The following is a 14,346-nucleotide window of genomic DNA, read 5'->3' as shown; positions in this document are numbered from 1 at the left end:
ATATAAGTAATCAAATTTCAACCGCTACAACATGTTACTAGATCTCTTTTTCGAATGAGACATCAGACTCTTTGTCTTCTATGAAGTTCCCTACTGTCTCCCGACTCTTATCTCTCTTTTCTATGCGATTACATATAAAATTGGAGAAAGATAAGAACGCGATCATGAATGAGCTAAGGTAGAGGGCGGAAGCCAGCCAAGAATAACAAGTTTGTCAATGGACCTAGTCCTTCTGCCGTAAAGACCTGCAAGATACCAGCACCACCGGGCACAGAATCCACAAGATGCTGAAGCCAGGGCTGGGCATCAACAAGGACACAGGAGAGGCTCATGCCGCAACCCCGACACATCCCCGTGGGGGAGGCCAACAAACATGCTGAGGGCAGCATAATGGAAGATGTCGACTAAGGGTGCCTTCGGGGATATGCTGAGTGGCAGTTCAGTAACTCTTTGCATTCCAGTAGGAATTCAACACGCATACATTCTACAACAAAAATGCTTTATAAATTCGATTCATCAGGCAAACAGAATAAGCTATCAGAGCAACTCAAGTTCCATATTCAAAACTGTTGATCTGTCAACAAACATCATACTAACATTGCTAAGTGAAAGACCCAAACCCCAGGCCAAATCCACTAATGAAAAAGGGCTAATAGCTTCAGAGGATGTAGCTCACTGTTCGCCAGGTATGCTCTTGATGATGTCCGAATCACCTGAGATCAGCATCACATATTCCCAATTAGGCTGATTCCATAAATCCGAAAAGATCAGAAATATAGAAGTATCGATAGTGACAAACAGTTCTATCCATCAGTTTTACCTGGGTCACTGATACTGAGGCAGCACACCCTGTAGTATTTCCCACATGCAGTGCCCAAATCGACATTGTCTGACAAAACAAAGCAACAATAAATCAGGGGAACCCCTACGGCAAGTGAAAAGATCCTCGCGCAGAACAAAATCTACAGGTGCCAAGCAATTGCCTAATGCAATATCATCATCAGAATGACAAAGATAATGTACAACAATTGTTCACGTACTATCGCCATCCTCCGACCAAAATATGAACATGGTATTATTACATTGAACAAGAGAGCAGATACTTACTGCCGTTGTAATGGTGAACCCCAACCTTGGCCAACATGGCATAGTACTCTATCTCGGACTTTCTGAGGGGAGGGCAGTTGTTTGCAATGATGATCAACTTACCTGAAGAGTCAAGTCACGACAACATTTAACAAGGCTCATATACAGAATAGGTTTGAGTAACAATGATAATCCAGACACTCCAATGCTATCGCTCCAACAAATAAATAAATTTCTAAAATGCACGATGTTCATCATTTCATTAAGTCTCAGGTTACATTTTATAACATATAAATACGAGGATAGACAATTCTGACAGGAGCTTGAAAGCCAAATACATTTCATTAGACTCCCGATAGTTCTGGAATTATAAACAGATCGATGTTTCTCCCCTAATTCTGGCTCTATGCTCGAGTCCTTCCATTGATTGAGCTAGCTAGCAGCAATTCTGAAGCGAAAGCACCCTTTTTTCAAGCACGACACAGTGTTTCCCGATCGAATTAGATTAATGAAGTTCGCCATTGTTAAGCAGTCAAATATTCAAACCATTGGCGATCCACAAAGGCACAGCACCCGCAGCATCGATCATTAGAACAAAATCAAACCTAAATCAAGTTCGGTTTTTATGGTTTTAAGATTTAAGAGAGGTACCTTTAGAATTCCTGAGGGACTTGAGGACGGTCTTGTACCCCAAGGTGTACTTCCCGCTCTTCATGACGAGAGCGAGCCTGTTGTTGATGCTCTCATGCGTCTTCTTCTGCAGAGTCCAACCCCGACAATCACCAGAGGAAACGGAAAAGCGTCAAATCCAGTAAACGACATCTCTCAGAACTGATTAAAAATTCCAAATCATGTAAAGCTCGTCCTTCATCCATGCGCGTAGAGCGAGCGAGCGAGAGAGCGAGGGAGAGGACTTACGGTCTTCTTGGCGGCCACCATTGTTGCAGAAGCTCCGATGTCTCCTCCAGCGCGCAAACCCTATCTCGCGCACGGCTGATTTTATATACCCTGCAGTTAGGGTTCGAGTACTCCTCGCTATTGAAGGCCGGGCGTGTTTGGTAGCGCGGATATTGCGAATTACTCTGGACAGCCCATCGTGAACTGGACCACAAATGTATGGAATTGGGCCTTTATTGAAAATTGGGCCTTACTTAGCCCACATGACTCTGATAAGCAATTGAAAATCAGCATTTCTTTTTCCATTTAATCAACAACAATTTTTCTATTTCAGGGTTAAAGATAAGATTATATTACGTTTTCTTTTTTTCAGCTCATGGGTCGACTATGACATCGAGAAGCAGGAAACAAAGGGGGAGGAGACCCCTGCTCGTGAAAATTGAACCGCCACGTTTCAGTTCAAAAGGACAAGTGTCACTGTACTAAATATCATTTCTTAAATAAAATATTATTAATTGTAGATAAATAAGATGTTATTTCTCCCGTTGATATTGGCATGGATGATTTAGAGAAGGATTGATCTCTCCGGGTTATATAGTCGATTCATCGGCAGTGACCGTAGAGTCACCCGAACTACAAGCAACCGCAAAAGTCCCACCTCTCCCCCTCTTTCTAGCCAGTACACTCATCATGCTGGTGTTTTTTGCTTTGATAAACATATAGTTATGCCCTACGGTTACTGTCTTCTTTTCTTTTTCTTTTTCTTTTTCTTTTTTTGGCAGTGGACAGTCATACTCTCCCTTAACTCAAGTTTTATCCGACATAACTACTCTCATAGGGTGCGGCCTCCTACTGAGGTGTTTAGTGGTCCCCGATTCGTGTACACCCCCTTCAAACATTCCTAACTATGTACAAAACTTACTTTAGGAGAAGAGCAGTTGCACTGGGGAGACTCGGACTCGGGATGCTCAAGGCATCTGTCTCAAGCCTTACCACCAGGGTGCCGGTGACCTGACATGATCATTGTCTCAGACTCTCATGATATGTTGCCCAACATTTCTGTTCCTGATCTGATCGTTGCCCCAGATGCTCACATTGCGTTGCTGCTTCAAGCCGATTATAGACTACTGTATATTCGGCTTTATTTGAATTAAAAAAGCTCGACAGTAGTAGTATAACTTATTATCTCAAGATTGCTTTTACCCTTCTCGAGTTCTTAACACCATGCGGAGTAGGTGCTAATTAAGATAATGATCGTTCCACCAGCAGTTTAATCGGTAAGGACTTAGACGTAGGAGGGGTAATATTCGATATGCATCTGATCATGGATTCATAAGATGTTGAGTTCTGCCATTAAGGTTATGTTGATCATTAGGAGATCTTGCAAGAGTTTTATCACCAGTAGTTCTTAAATAAACTTATCTTACAAAGTTAATTACTCGCAACCCAACCAGCTAAAGCAAGGCCACAGCCTTCGTTTTAAACCAAAAAAAGAGGAAAAGAGAGGATAGAAGGGATGCGACCGACGCTGTCAACGATCAACAAACTTGTTAAGCCAATCAGCTTCCAGGAGGAAAAATAGAAATCAGGTGCGAAAATCTTCGGAAGAGAATCAAATACGTGTCTATCAACAGCGTAGCATTCTGTACGTGGCTGATGATGTTGTTGACGAGACCCTTGCGGCCCAGACTATATAAAAAATGTAGACTACTCTTGGGCACCTAAGACTATAATTTCACATGAACAGAGATAAGCGGTGTGATTTCTCAATAAGGCCGAGGATTCAGGGATTCACGTACTGATATATCATATATGGTTAAAGCACTTTGGATTCATTAACTGTTTGTTATGCCTACTAACTGCGCATTGAATATCCTGTTACTGGGTCAAGAAAGCTGTCGATATCGGCCCGACCATAATTGAACCTTAAGTACTTCTAATCTAATTCGGACATCACTTTGTTCTTTCAATTATTTATCGTAATGCAAGTTTAAACCTAAAGCCCCAATAATTGTTTGCTGAGAAACAAATAGTTAGGAGGAGAAATATACTCAAGGATAAATGAAAATAGTGAAAAATCCTTTGATAAAACTATATGTTCATATTCATAAGAATAATAAGCAAGAAAATTGGCAGAACCTAATTAAATTAAATCTAAACCTAGACCTAGTAATACTAAAATTCCTGTGAAAACTTAGTAAAAAGACCTAATGACATATTGCCTCAATGGCGAGCATGTTCTTCTCAGTCATATGACAACCGGTTGGTCCCAAGACATTCTCGGATACTTCGATCGAGCAGCTTTGCTTCCCAAGACATGCCTGCAATTAATCAAATATTCATACATGATAAGTAACCATTAATAATCAGCAAATTATCATAAAAAAGAATTTATTTTCACTAGAATTAAGATTACCTTCTTAATGACTGAGGCTGCATTGTAAGCCTCGCAAGTACCCTTCTCATAGGCCCCGCAGGAACCCTTCGGATTTCCGAAGCTAAGGAATCGGATTTCCGATATCAGGCTGCCTCCTTGGCACGAGAGGTCGAGTGTGTTCCCCTCGTATGTGTTCCCACAAATGGTTACTGGGGTAACTGTTTGGAACTTCACATTCAGCGGCGAGCCCCCAAATTCCTCGAACAGAACCAAGAGGTTATTGTCATCGCGGAGGTAAGATCTCGGAATGTGATACCTTCATGAAAAAAAATCATTCCTTTAATCATACCATACAAAGTAGATAAAATTATAACACCATTGAGAAAGAGGATTAGTTACCATCTTTGACTCGGGTTTCCGCAATTGGTAAGGCATTTGTTCGGACCGTAAGTCCCACGGTAGTCGCACGTGATGCTGCACCCGTCTTGGTCTGCGGCATAGGCTGGCCAGTAGCGTCCAATGTTGTGACCATTAACCCAGGCAATTCCCTTCCCAAGCCCATTCAGGTCCACAACCACCGGATCCGTCCCCAGAGGAGCCTTGAACATTGCCTGAAATCCGATCCACGCATTAGACAGACATAATAACCTAGTTAAATAAGATGCATTTGGCCTGATTCCAAGATAATAGTTGATTAAATTACCTTGTACCATATGAAGAGCCTGTTAGATGGGAGATTGTAGTATTGCCAGCCTGAATTGTGACGAGAGTCACCATTCTGGAGTCCCTTGCCTTCGATACCTTCAAGTCCAATCTTGTACGTCCATTTGTTCCCCGACAAGTCCTTCACCACTTCATCTTTGCTTCCCTTGTTCCCGATCAACTTCACTGGCCCATGGATCCCAACATCCACTTCATCAAATCTGGCACCATAGTTCTGTGAAAAAGAAATGGAGAAAACAAAATTAACATATGCCAATGTTAGAACTTCGTTAATTTCGGGGGGTCAAAAATGGGAGGAGAGTCCATACGGCGAGGCCGACGGTTGCGCTGAGGAGGGAGATGGTGTTTGTCCCAAGCTTCAATTTGATGTCCTTGTCCATGGTGAACTCCAACTTATTGTATAAACCGTACTGACTTCCTGCAATTGGAATAAGTTTCATATTAGCTTTTATATTGTTCGAGTAAAAAAAGGGAAAATTAAAGTGACATTGTGTGATTTCAATTACACTTACCAACATGCTTGCCATTGACAAAAGCATGGAGAACATGTCCCTTGGTTTTAACCTGCAAGGTCACCTTCTTGCACCACAGAGGGTCGCTTTTCGTGACATCAATGCTGTTGTGGCAAATACTTCGTGTCAGAACCAAACATATATACCTCATGCACCTAATTAATAGAAGGAAGAAAAGTTATCGATTTCGATTACCTGGTCATATGCCAAAGGTAGTCGCTCGTATCATTCGTGACAACCTTTTGATCAAGGAGCTTATTTGCACTCATGACACTGCCCTTCACGGTGCCGTGTTTGAGGTGCTCGGGATGCTCAGGCCTCCACTGCCACTTTAGCTCATAGGGCTCCTTCTCATCATCAGCTTCGTTAGGAAGCTTTTCCATGATCGATATTTGAGTGTTGATCTGTGAACCATAAACCGTGCGCGTATAGTATATTGCTGATAATAAATTTCATAAAAACTCAAAATTAATAGATGGAGGTGTCATCACCTTAGCTGTGTTGTAGACTTCGGTGTAGCAATCGGGAAGAATGGTAACGGACCATGCGGGGACCGTGTAGTTCGTTCCCATAAGATTAACCGTGAAATCGGTGTTCCAGTTGGCATTTCCTAGAAAACAAGCCTGCTTTCCTTGATGCATATAAATTGTTGCCTGTAAACATAATTAATCAGTTACTAAACTAATACATGATCATATGATGGGAAATTAAATCTAAAATTATTATTATGAATTTTAATAAAAAAATTACATACCGACATCATATTCCCATAATCCACCTCTCTTTTCACACCATTCGTGAGGATCGTCTCCATTGACATGATAACTTCATGGAGCTTTTTAAGATGGCCCCATTTCGGTTGGTTCTTATTACCTTTAAATTAAGTAATGCAATTGACAATTGAGAGAAATATAAATAAATAAATCATAAAAAAAGTAGATAAGCAAGTAAAACTAACTTACCATACTCATCTAGCGGAGCGTCATAGTCGTATGATGTTGTAATATATGGACCCCCAGATGTCCGACCAAAGTTCGTACCCCCATGATACTATACAAAATATGATCCGTAAATAATGTTATAAATATATAACAGTCTAGCCGATATTCTATACGATGTAAAAGTATCAGTTTAGAATTTATACAAACCATGTAATAATTTTGAAGGCTTCCACCATATTGGAAGAATCGAGCCACGGCAAAGGCAACATCCTCGGCAGTCCGATGGGGATCCTGCATGCCCCAATCCTTGAACCTGGATGTAAATATATAAATAAATAATGACATAAATCAATAGATAAAGATAAACAATGAATTATTTAGAAAATCAAATTATTATTGATTATTATTTGATTATAAGATTAACGAAAGGAGCTAAGCAATGATAGATCACTGACCAGCCGGTCCAGTTCTCGGTCCATATCTTGGGACTATTTTTATTGTTGGGATTAAACTGATCGCAGTACCAACCATTGCACGTGTTGATCTACATATAAGGCAACTTCGATTAATTAATCAATAATTTTGATACTATGATAACATAAAAAAAAAAGTTTAAGCAAAATGAATTATTTATTAGTTTCCTAAAAATTATTAGTACTAACGGCGTCGTCTTTATATATATATACCATTGGTTGCGGAGCATCGCCCTGTTGACACATAATCCAAGGGACCTCGATGTTAAATGACTGGGCCAGCTTAGCGCACCAATCTACGTACGACTTCCCGTTGCTCCCATAAGAGCCCATTATATTCCCGTATTCATTTTCGATCTGTGCAATAAAAAGAAGAAAAAAAACCAAAAAAATGTGAATGAATGGCCAATAAACTTTAATTTAAATTCTGAAAAATAAAATAGAAATTCTCTAAACCTGAGCAAGGATTATTGGCCCTCCTTGGGAAGCATAGAGCTTCTCACGTCTCATCATCTCCACTATCATCGTTGTGAAATGTTTCATTTCGTTCTAAATCATAGAAATGACCAGAATTAAATTTCCAAAAAATGCAAACTAAATATTGGAAAAAAACAATATTAGGTGAACAATAGTAAATCACCATGAAGACGGTGTTGTTTGTTCTGAGTTGAATGCCCGGCAAATTATGCAACCAAACTGGGAAGCCGCTGCAGGGAAAAAAATAGTTATGAGAAATAAATAGACTAAATATATTTTACTAATAAATGACAAAGAATAAATAATTAAGAAATAACTTTTACCCATAATTCCATTCTGCGCAGACATATGGTCCAATCCGAAGAATGGCATAAAGGTCATTTTCTTGGATGGTTTTAATGAACCTCACAAGATCGTTTCTCCCGGAAAAATCATACTGAACATTAAGGAAGAAATAAACTAAACATATGTAAACACAGAAACAACAAGAAATTGTAAATTCATTTGTTTCCGAGGAAAATGAGATCAACCTGACGGCGCAGAGGCTCGTGGGCGTTCCAGAAAACGTAAGTCTCGATCGCATTGAGTCCTCCTTCTTTTGCTTTTTTGATCAGGTCGGGCCACATCTAGTCATAACCGAGGAGAACGATCAGTGTCTTTTTCACAAAAGCTTATTGACAGTCTTTAAACATTCGTGATATATCAGAAAGAGAGAGACTTACTTCGGGTGTGCTACGAGGATAGTGGATCGAACCCGACATGATAATCTTCCTCTTGCCATTTATCTTCAGACCCCTCGAGTCATACGAAACATCTAGTGCGGAAGTAGAAACGATGAACAACGAGACTAGGAGGCTTAGCGCCAGGAGTCGGACCATCAACCGCGCCATTTCCGCGAGATATCAATTGGTTCTTTTGTGACATGAAAAGGATACAGCGCTTCTGTATTTATAGTGTTCCGGGGATCCGATTCAACAAGTTTAACAATTATTCTTCTGACAGGGATTTTCGGAAAATTATTGTAATTTCAATCTGATTGCATATAGTTTTTAAAATTCAATTCAGAATTTCACAAGACGCACATTTTTCTCTTTATTTTCTTTATTTGTTTAAAGCTATTTTATTAAAAATAAAAAATAAAAAGTAGACGAGAGGTGTTTTAGGTGGCGTTTGAAATTTAGGTTTGATTTTAATTTGACTTTGATTGTGATTTTATGGAGTATTTGGTCAAACTTGCGGGCCCATATTCATTTGTAATTATGAAATTGTATTAAAATGGAGTGATGTAAATATTTATGGGTGGGACCCATTATTTTGACTTTGATGAGTATAATTTTTTTTGCTATGGATAGAATTAAAATCAAAATCACGATTCTAAAATCAAATCCAAATTTCAAACGGAGCCTTAGATGTTAAATGCTTGTCAATAAAATTTGGATCTCGAAGATCTGATCTCATTTTTTCCTATATAGTTATTTAAGCAACTCAAAATTATATTCATTTTCCTTAACATTTAAAACAAAAAAATTCACTCAAAAAAAGAGATTCAAATAAGAAGATATATCTTATGCATTTGGCATTTGCTGGTGGAGAATTTGAACATTTTAAGATATAATTCATAATTCAAATATAACTGTTTTATATTTTCAGAATAAGATTCAGAAACTTTTGGTCATCTCGGAGTTAAAACTGGCATGGGCTGAAGTCAATTGACTGACGGATTAAACCCATACGGGCTAAAATCTGATTGACCCACAGTATGAGGTGTTGATGGGTGGATCAATAAGCCTAGGTCCACACATAACGGGATATTGACGTGAGGGCGGAGGGAGTCTACATCTTCACAAACATATTTATTCCACCGAGTCTCTCTCCAGGACAGTGCCCAAATCGTTACGTCTTTCGTGCTGGTCAGAACTTACCCGACAAGGAATTTCACTAGCTTAGGATTGTCATAGTTACGGCCGCCATTCGCTGGGGCATGCTCAGGGATCATCCTTGAATGACTTGCCTGGGGGGGATTTATGTCATCATTTTTCTTGAAGGGCAGCTCATTGTTAACGGATGAGACCATTTAAGGAGAAACTCCTAGTGGGAGTCAGCGCCAACTCGTTCTTTGAGTTGTAAGATGATCTCCATGAGCTCAGCCTACCGCGCCATGAAGAGTCGTGGCATCCGAACATAAGGTAGGAAGCGAAGCAAATATTGGGTGAGTATTATTCATCAACTTTGATGTGTAATACCTAATTAAAATGCCTGAAAGTGGGAAACTAGTCTCACAATAATCTTATGAATTCTCACTTATAATGATTTTTATTGGTTCTTACTTATTCAAAGTGAATGAGTAATATTCATTGAATATTTATTTTCTCCTGAAAGCGCTGAGTTTCTCTAACTTGGTAATACTATCCCAACCAATCACGATTTCCTTTTGCTCCCCGGACAGCTCAAGCCTATTCAAAGGAGCGATTTCCATTCTCATTCTCTCCCGTTGCCATTACTATTGCATGATCGACTATTCAATTTGCGATCAAACAATTTAATCACCAATTGAATCGGTGTATGATGGTGAATTATAGCGAAGAACTACGATGAAATTGAATTGCTCAATTTAGGTCTTGGAACCTCCCATAGGAAAGAGCTTTATCAACAGAAGTAAGACTGCAAGCATAGTTGAAGCATAGAAAAACTGATGCCAGAAGTCATTGTTGGCTGACAGCATTTTCTTGTCGTTGACAACAAATTCAAAACAATTAACATGAAAAGATTACTCTAAGCTACTAAGAAGGTTACTCTAATTAAGCACTTCCGTATGAACAGGATCACTAGTGAGATCAGTCTGATGTACATATGATCAGCTGGTTAAAGGATTGAGGACCTGACCGATGAATAGAACCGTCCCGGTCATGTCCTCTCGGATGAGGAACAGGAATAGATGGTCCGCTACAAATCCTATCTTCTTGACCGGCGGTGGCATTGCGGTTAGATATATACTGACGCAGGAGGCAGCCGCAGCTTCGCTTCCTTCCTCGTTCACTTCAATGATGGACTTGTGGAAGACGCTCGATGAGGCACTGACCCTCCACAGAGTCCACCATCTCAGTCAGACCCCCTACGAAGGGCTCGGCCACTCCTAGCTTCTTCAGAACTTCTGATGCTTCGAACCCAAATGAGATCTTGAACCTTGGGATTCTGAAGTAGCCCACTTCCACCTTCCGCTGAGGGAGATGGCGGTCTAAGAACCCGGGCTCAGAGCAGACCCTCTCCACCAGATATGGTAGCCCATCCTTCGTGTTGGGAAGGTAAAAGTACACGCCAAAACTCCTTTCGTCCCGGCCGTACTTGTAAGGAAGCTCAAGGACTTTGAACTCATCGAAGGCTCTCAGCTTCTGGTTATTCTCGCTGGTCATGAAGGGAACCTGAACGTGGCTCCCATTGAGAAGATGGAATTCGGCATCCTTTGTTTTCGACGGGTCGAACTCCTGGCTCTAAGCCCCTTTGAAGTAAAAAGCATTCGCGATGATGAGACGGGTATCGGCATTGACCGAATCAGCAGAGAGAACCTCCTTGATTAGGATGTTAGTCGCCTTTTCGACCCACGAGTTTACCTGACCGGACACTTTGACAGCCTACAACAAACCCGGAATATTAACAGCACCAATAACAATAGCATTGATGCAATCAATTTCGATACCAGCAGGAACATCCCCAGAAATAACATTGGCATGAGCAACATAAGTTGACGAACAGAGCACAGAGAGATCAAATCAATCCTATGGCGGCAAATATGAATAGCACGACCTCGTTAATCCTTAATTCGACCAATTCCAGTAACTGACAATCATAGATTCTCCATCAAGGGATTGAAAGTCATACAAGTACTAATGAGGTTTGAAATGCACGTGCCGCAGAGCTAAGTGAAGATGAAAATCCGACCTTGGTCTTGAAATCGGCAAGGTGGGTAGCCGCCCTGTATGAGATGTCCACAACCTCTTCAAAGGAAGGCTTGAGGGAGAGGGAGAGGGAGCGCTCGAGCCAGAGCCCATTGGCGAAGGAGAGCTTGCTATCTCAAGTTGGAGAATGAGAATCCGGAGTTCTTGGAATTAATATCCTGTAAAGTATAAACTATCTAACACACATATAATCCCGTACTGCAATAGCGGCTATAACAATGTTGTGTGATGGGGCTCGGTTTTCCTCATATTCATAATGTTTCTCGTGTTTTCTCTATGTTTAAACTATTGCATTTTCATCCTTATTCCTTTTTTCCTTTTTATTTTTTTAATGTGTACAATGATATTCTGAAATCTAATAGGCCTTACTATTCCAGTTTGAGTAAGCCACTAAGGAATAAATCTCTCTAAAGTGAATTTTTTTCGTTTACAAGAATCAAACCCGAGACTTTATTTAAGGTGGACAAGCGCCGAATCACTTGAATTAACCACGTTGATTCCTTTTCATTTTTATTTTTGCATCGCAATATTTTTTTAAAGCAAAAAATGGTGAATAAAAGTAGGAAATTTGGATACAAAGTTAGAAAGAGAACATTCAACTCTCGTGGATACAATTTACATCTATTGATTATTTTGCCTTCATAATAGCAATAGATTGCATTTATCTATAATCGATTAATTTATAATACATAATATAAAGGAGAATTCAAACATTTATTATACATTAAATGTAAATATAAATAATTTATTTTATATTGTACAACAAAACTTTAATTTTTTTCTTTAAGATAATTCAAATAAATAATCTTGAAATTTTTCTACCTCGAAGCCAAAGATAAGTTATTTTTTTAGTATAAGTTCATGCTCTAAATTATCTAAATAGATTTTTTTTTCTTTTTAGGTAAAATGGATCGAGGGCAACCAGCGTAACAATCCTACAAGGCGTAATCATATGGGCTTGAACCGTAGAATGTTCGATTTGATCCATAACTACACCAGAATTCGAGGATCTGGGCTTTTCACTGTGAGCCCAACAAGGTATTAGAGGAACACAAACCATCCACAAGTCTATAGTCGAAGTATTACTATCGCAAGCGGGTTCAACAACAAATAGAGGACCTTCTCCCCTTATTTGCTCCCAAGGAGACTTGAAACCCCAACCTAGTGCTTGGATATTAGCGCGTTAACAATTGAGCTACACCACATTGGTATTTTAAAAATAGATATTATTTGTAGGTTTTTGGTTCTTATTAGTATTGCAACCAATTAAGCATATATATGTACTGAGGGTATTCGCGTTACACACAGAAGGCATGCATCAAGCTAGAAAAGACTTCGAGATAAATTTTGAAAAAAAAAAAAGAGTAACATCATAGAATGTGGGAATTAGAGGTTGAGAGATGATAGAGCAAAATCAAGAAAGATTATGTGGGAGGAAACGAGAGTATAAAGCAATATCAAATGGACAATATTGTCCTTTAATTTCTCTATTTTATCTTAAATTGTGTGATATTTAAACTAAAAATAAATGTTATTTTTGACTTTTTAACCATTCTATAAGTGAGGAGGTTGTTACAAAATTGAACTTTTACTTAAATAATAGAATAAGATATATATGTATATAGTGTTTGCATCGATAATCTAATAATGAAGAAATTTGCGTGTATTATAATTTATTTAATTTGGCCTTTATAATTCATTATGGAAAGACTTAAATTTATATATAATTCTTTTATAGCAAATTTACATATAAAGTGTTATTTAAATATTTACTATAATCTTTTAGAAATAATATATTTACAAATACTATTTTGATGTAAACATTGATTTTGTATTGCATGCGAAATTAAATCATAAACATTTGAAGTGCAATTTCTCAAATCATTGTTTGATAGTTAGACGTCAATTCACGGTATGTGTAGAATTAATAAATGAGAAATGAATATGAATAAAAAAAAGAATTGTAAAAGTAAATAAAACTAAATCCAATTATCCAATTATAGTTAATAAAGTTAGAGGGAAGAATAAAAAGGGACCAAAGGAGAGTGGATGTGATAGTCATTTTTTTAATTTACAATTTTAATCGTTATTTTGTGATTTGTATTATGGAAATTATTTTGTTAAGGGCATTTTGAAAAAATAAAAGTGAGACCAAAGGGAGGTCTCTCTCTTTATCAAACCCATATAAGGATTCATTTGATATAATATAATATATAATATAGGGTCCTTCTACCATGATATGAAGTCACGACAACACGTATTAATACTTTCATTTCGAGTGTTTAATACTATTCATGATCAGTATAAGTGTTTATTATTTTTACTTTCAATTCAAGTTTTTAGTATCTTAGTTCAAATGTCTAGTATTTGATATAATTAATCACAAATAGGAAAAGCACTAAATACTTGAACTGATATACTGAATGTGTCACTATAACTTGATGTCATGTTAGAATATAATATAATATAATATAATATAATATATGGTATATATAATTCTGGTCTCATATTTTTCTTCAAGAAGTTGCTATAAAAGATTAAAAGAAAAATCTCCAACAATTTTTTTTAATAATTTGACGTCACTAGACCGATATTATCTTAAATATTAAGTTTCATTATTATTGAAAACTTGAATTCAGTATTTAAATTGGATTGATGACTGTCATGTACTAAAAATAAACTTTCGTGCAACGATAATTTCAAGTTTCTTCATTATATTATATATCTATAATCAAATAAATTTAAGATCGGATAAAAAATCACAAGATTACATTGATAAAATAATAATAAAAAGTGGAGGTTTTGCTCCAAAAAAGAAGCGGACTCCTACCTATAGTTTAAAGTTATACCGCAATAATTGTTTGCTGAGAAGAAAGGAAGTAAGACCGGTAGGTAGGAGGAGAAGGA

General features: G+C 38.1%; 1 protein-coding gene and 2 pseudogenes across 1 annotated transcript; all 3 read right to left on the bottom strand.

Annotated features, from left to right (window-relative positions):
- Window positions 1-482: 482 nt before the first annotated feature.
- Window positions 483-2,162, bottom strand: LOC116212612 (60S ribosomal protein L30-like). Its single transcript, XM_031547230.1, has 5 exons — window positions 2,005-2,162; window positions 1,738-1,843; window positions 1,108-1,209; window positions 821-889; window positions 483-713 (listed from the first exon to the last, which is right to left on the bottom strand). The coding sequence occupies exons 1-5, from the start codon at window positions 2,023-2,025 to the stop codon at window positions 673-675; spliced, it is 339 nt and encodes a 112-aa protein (XP_031403090.1). The 5' UTR covers window positions 2,026-2,162; the 3' UTR covers window positions 483-672.
- Window positions 2,163-4,113: 1,951 nt separating this feature from the next.
- LOC116214783 lies at window positions 4,114-8,364 on the bottom strand (annotated as a pseudogene).
- A 1,976-nt stretch (window positions 8,365-10,340) lies between these two features.
- Window positions 10,341-12,645, bottom strand: LOC116214501 (annotated as a pseudogene).
- Between the last annotated feature and the right edge of the window lie 1,701 nt (window positions 12,646-14,346).

The sequence above is a fragment of the Punica granatum genome, chromosome 7 (assembly GCF_007655135.1).
Source record: "Punica granatum isolate Tunisia-2019 chromosome 7, ASM765513v2, whole genome shotgun sequence".
NCBI classification, from domain to species: Eukaryota; Viridiplantae; Streptophyta; class Magnoliopsida; order Myrtales; family Lythraceae; genus Punica; species Punica granatum.
This window is presented reverse-complemented; position numbering and strand designations above follow the sequence as displayed.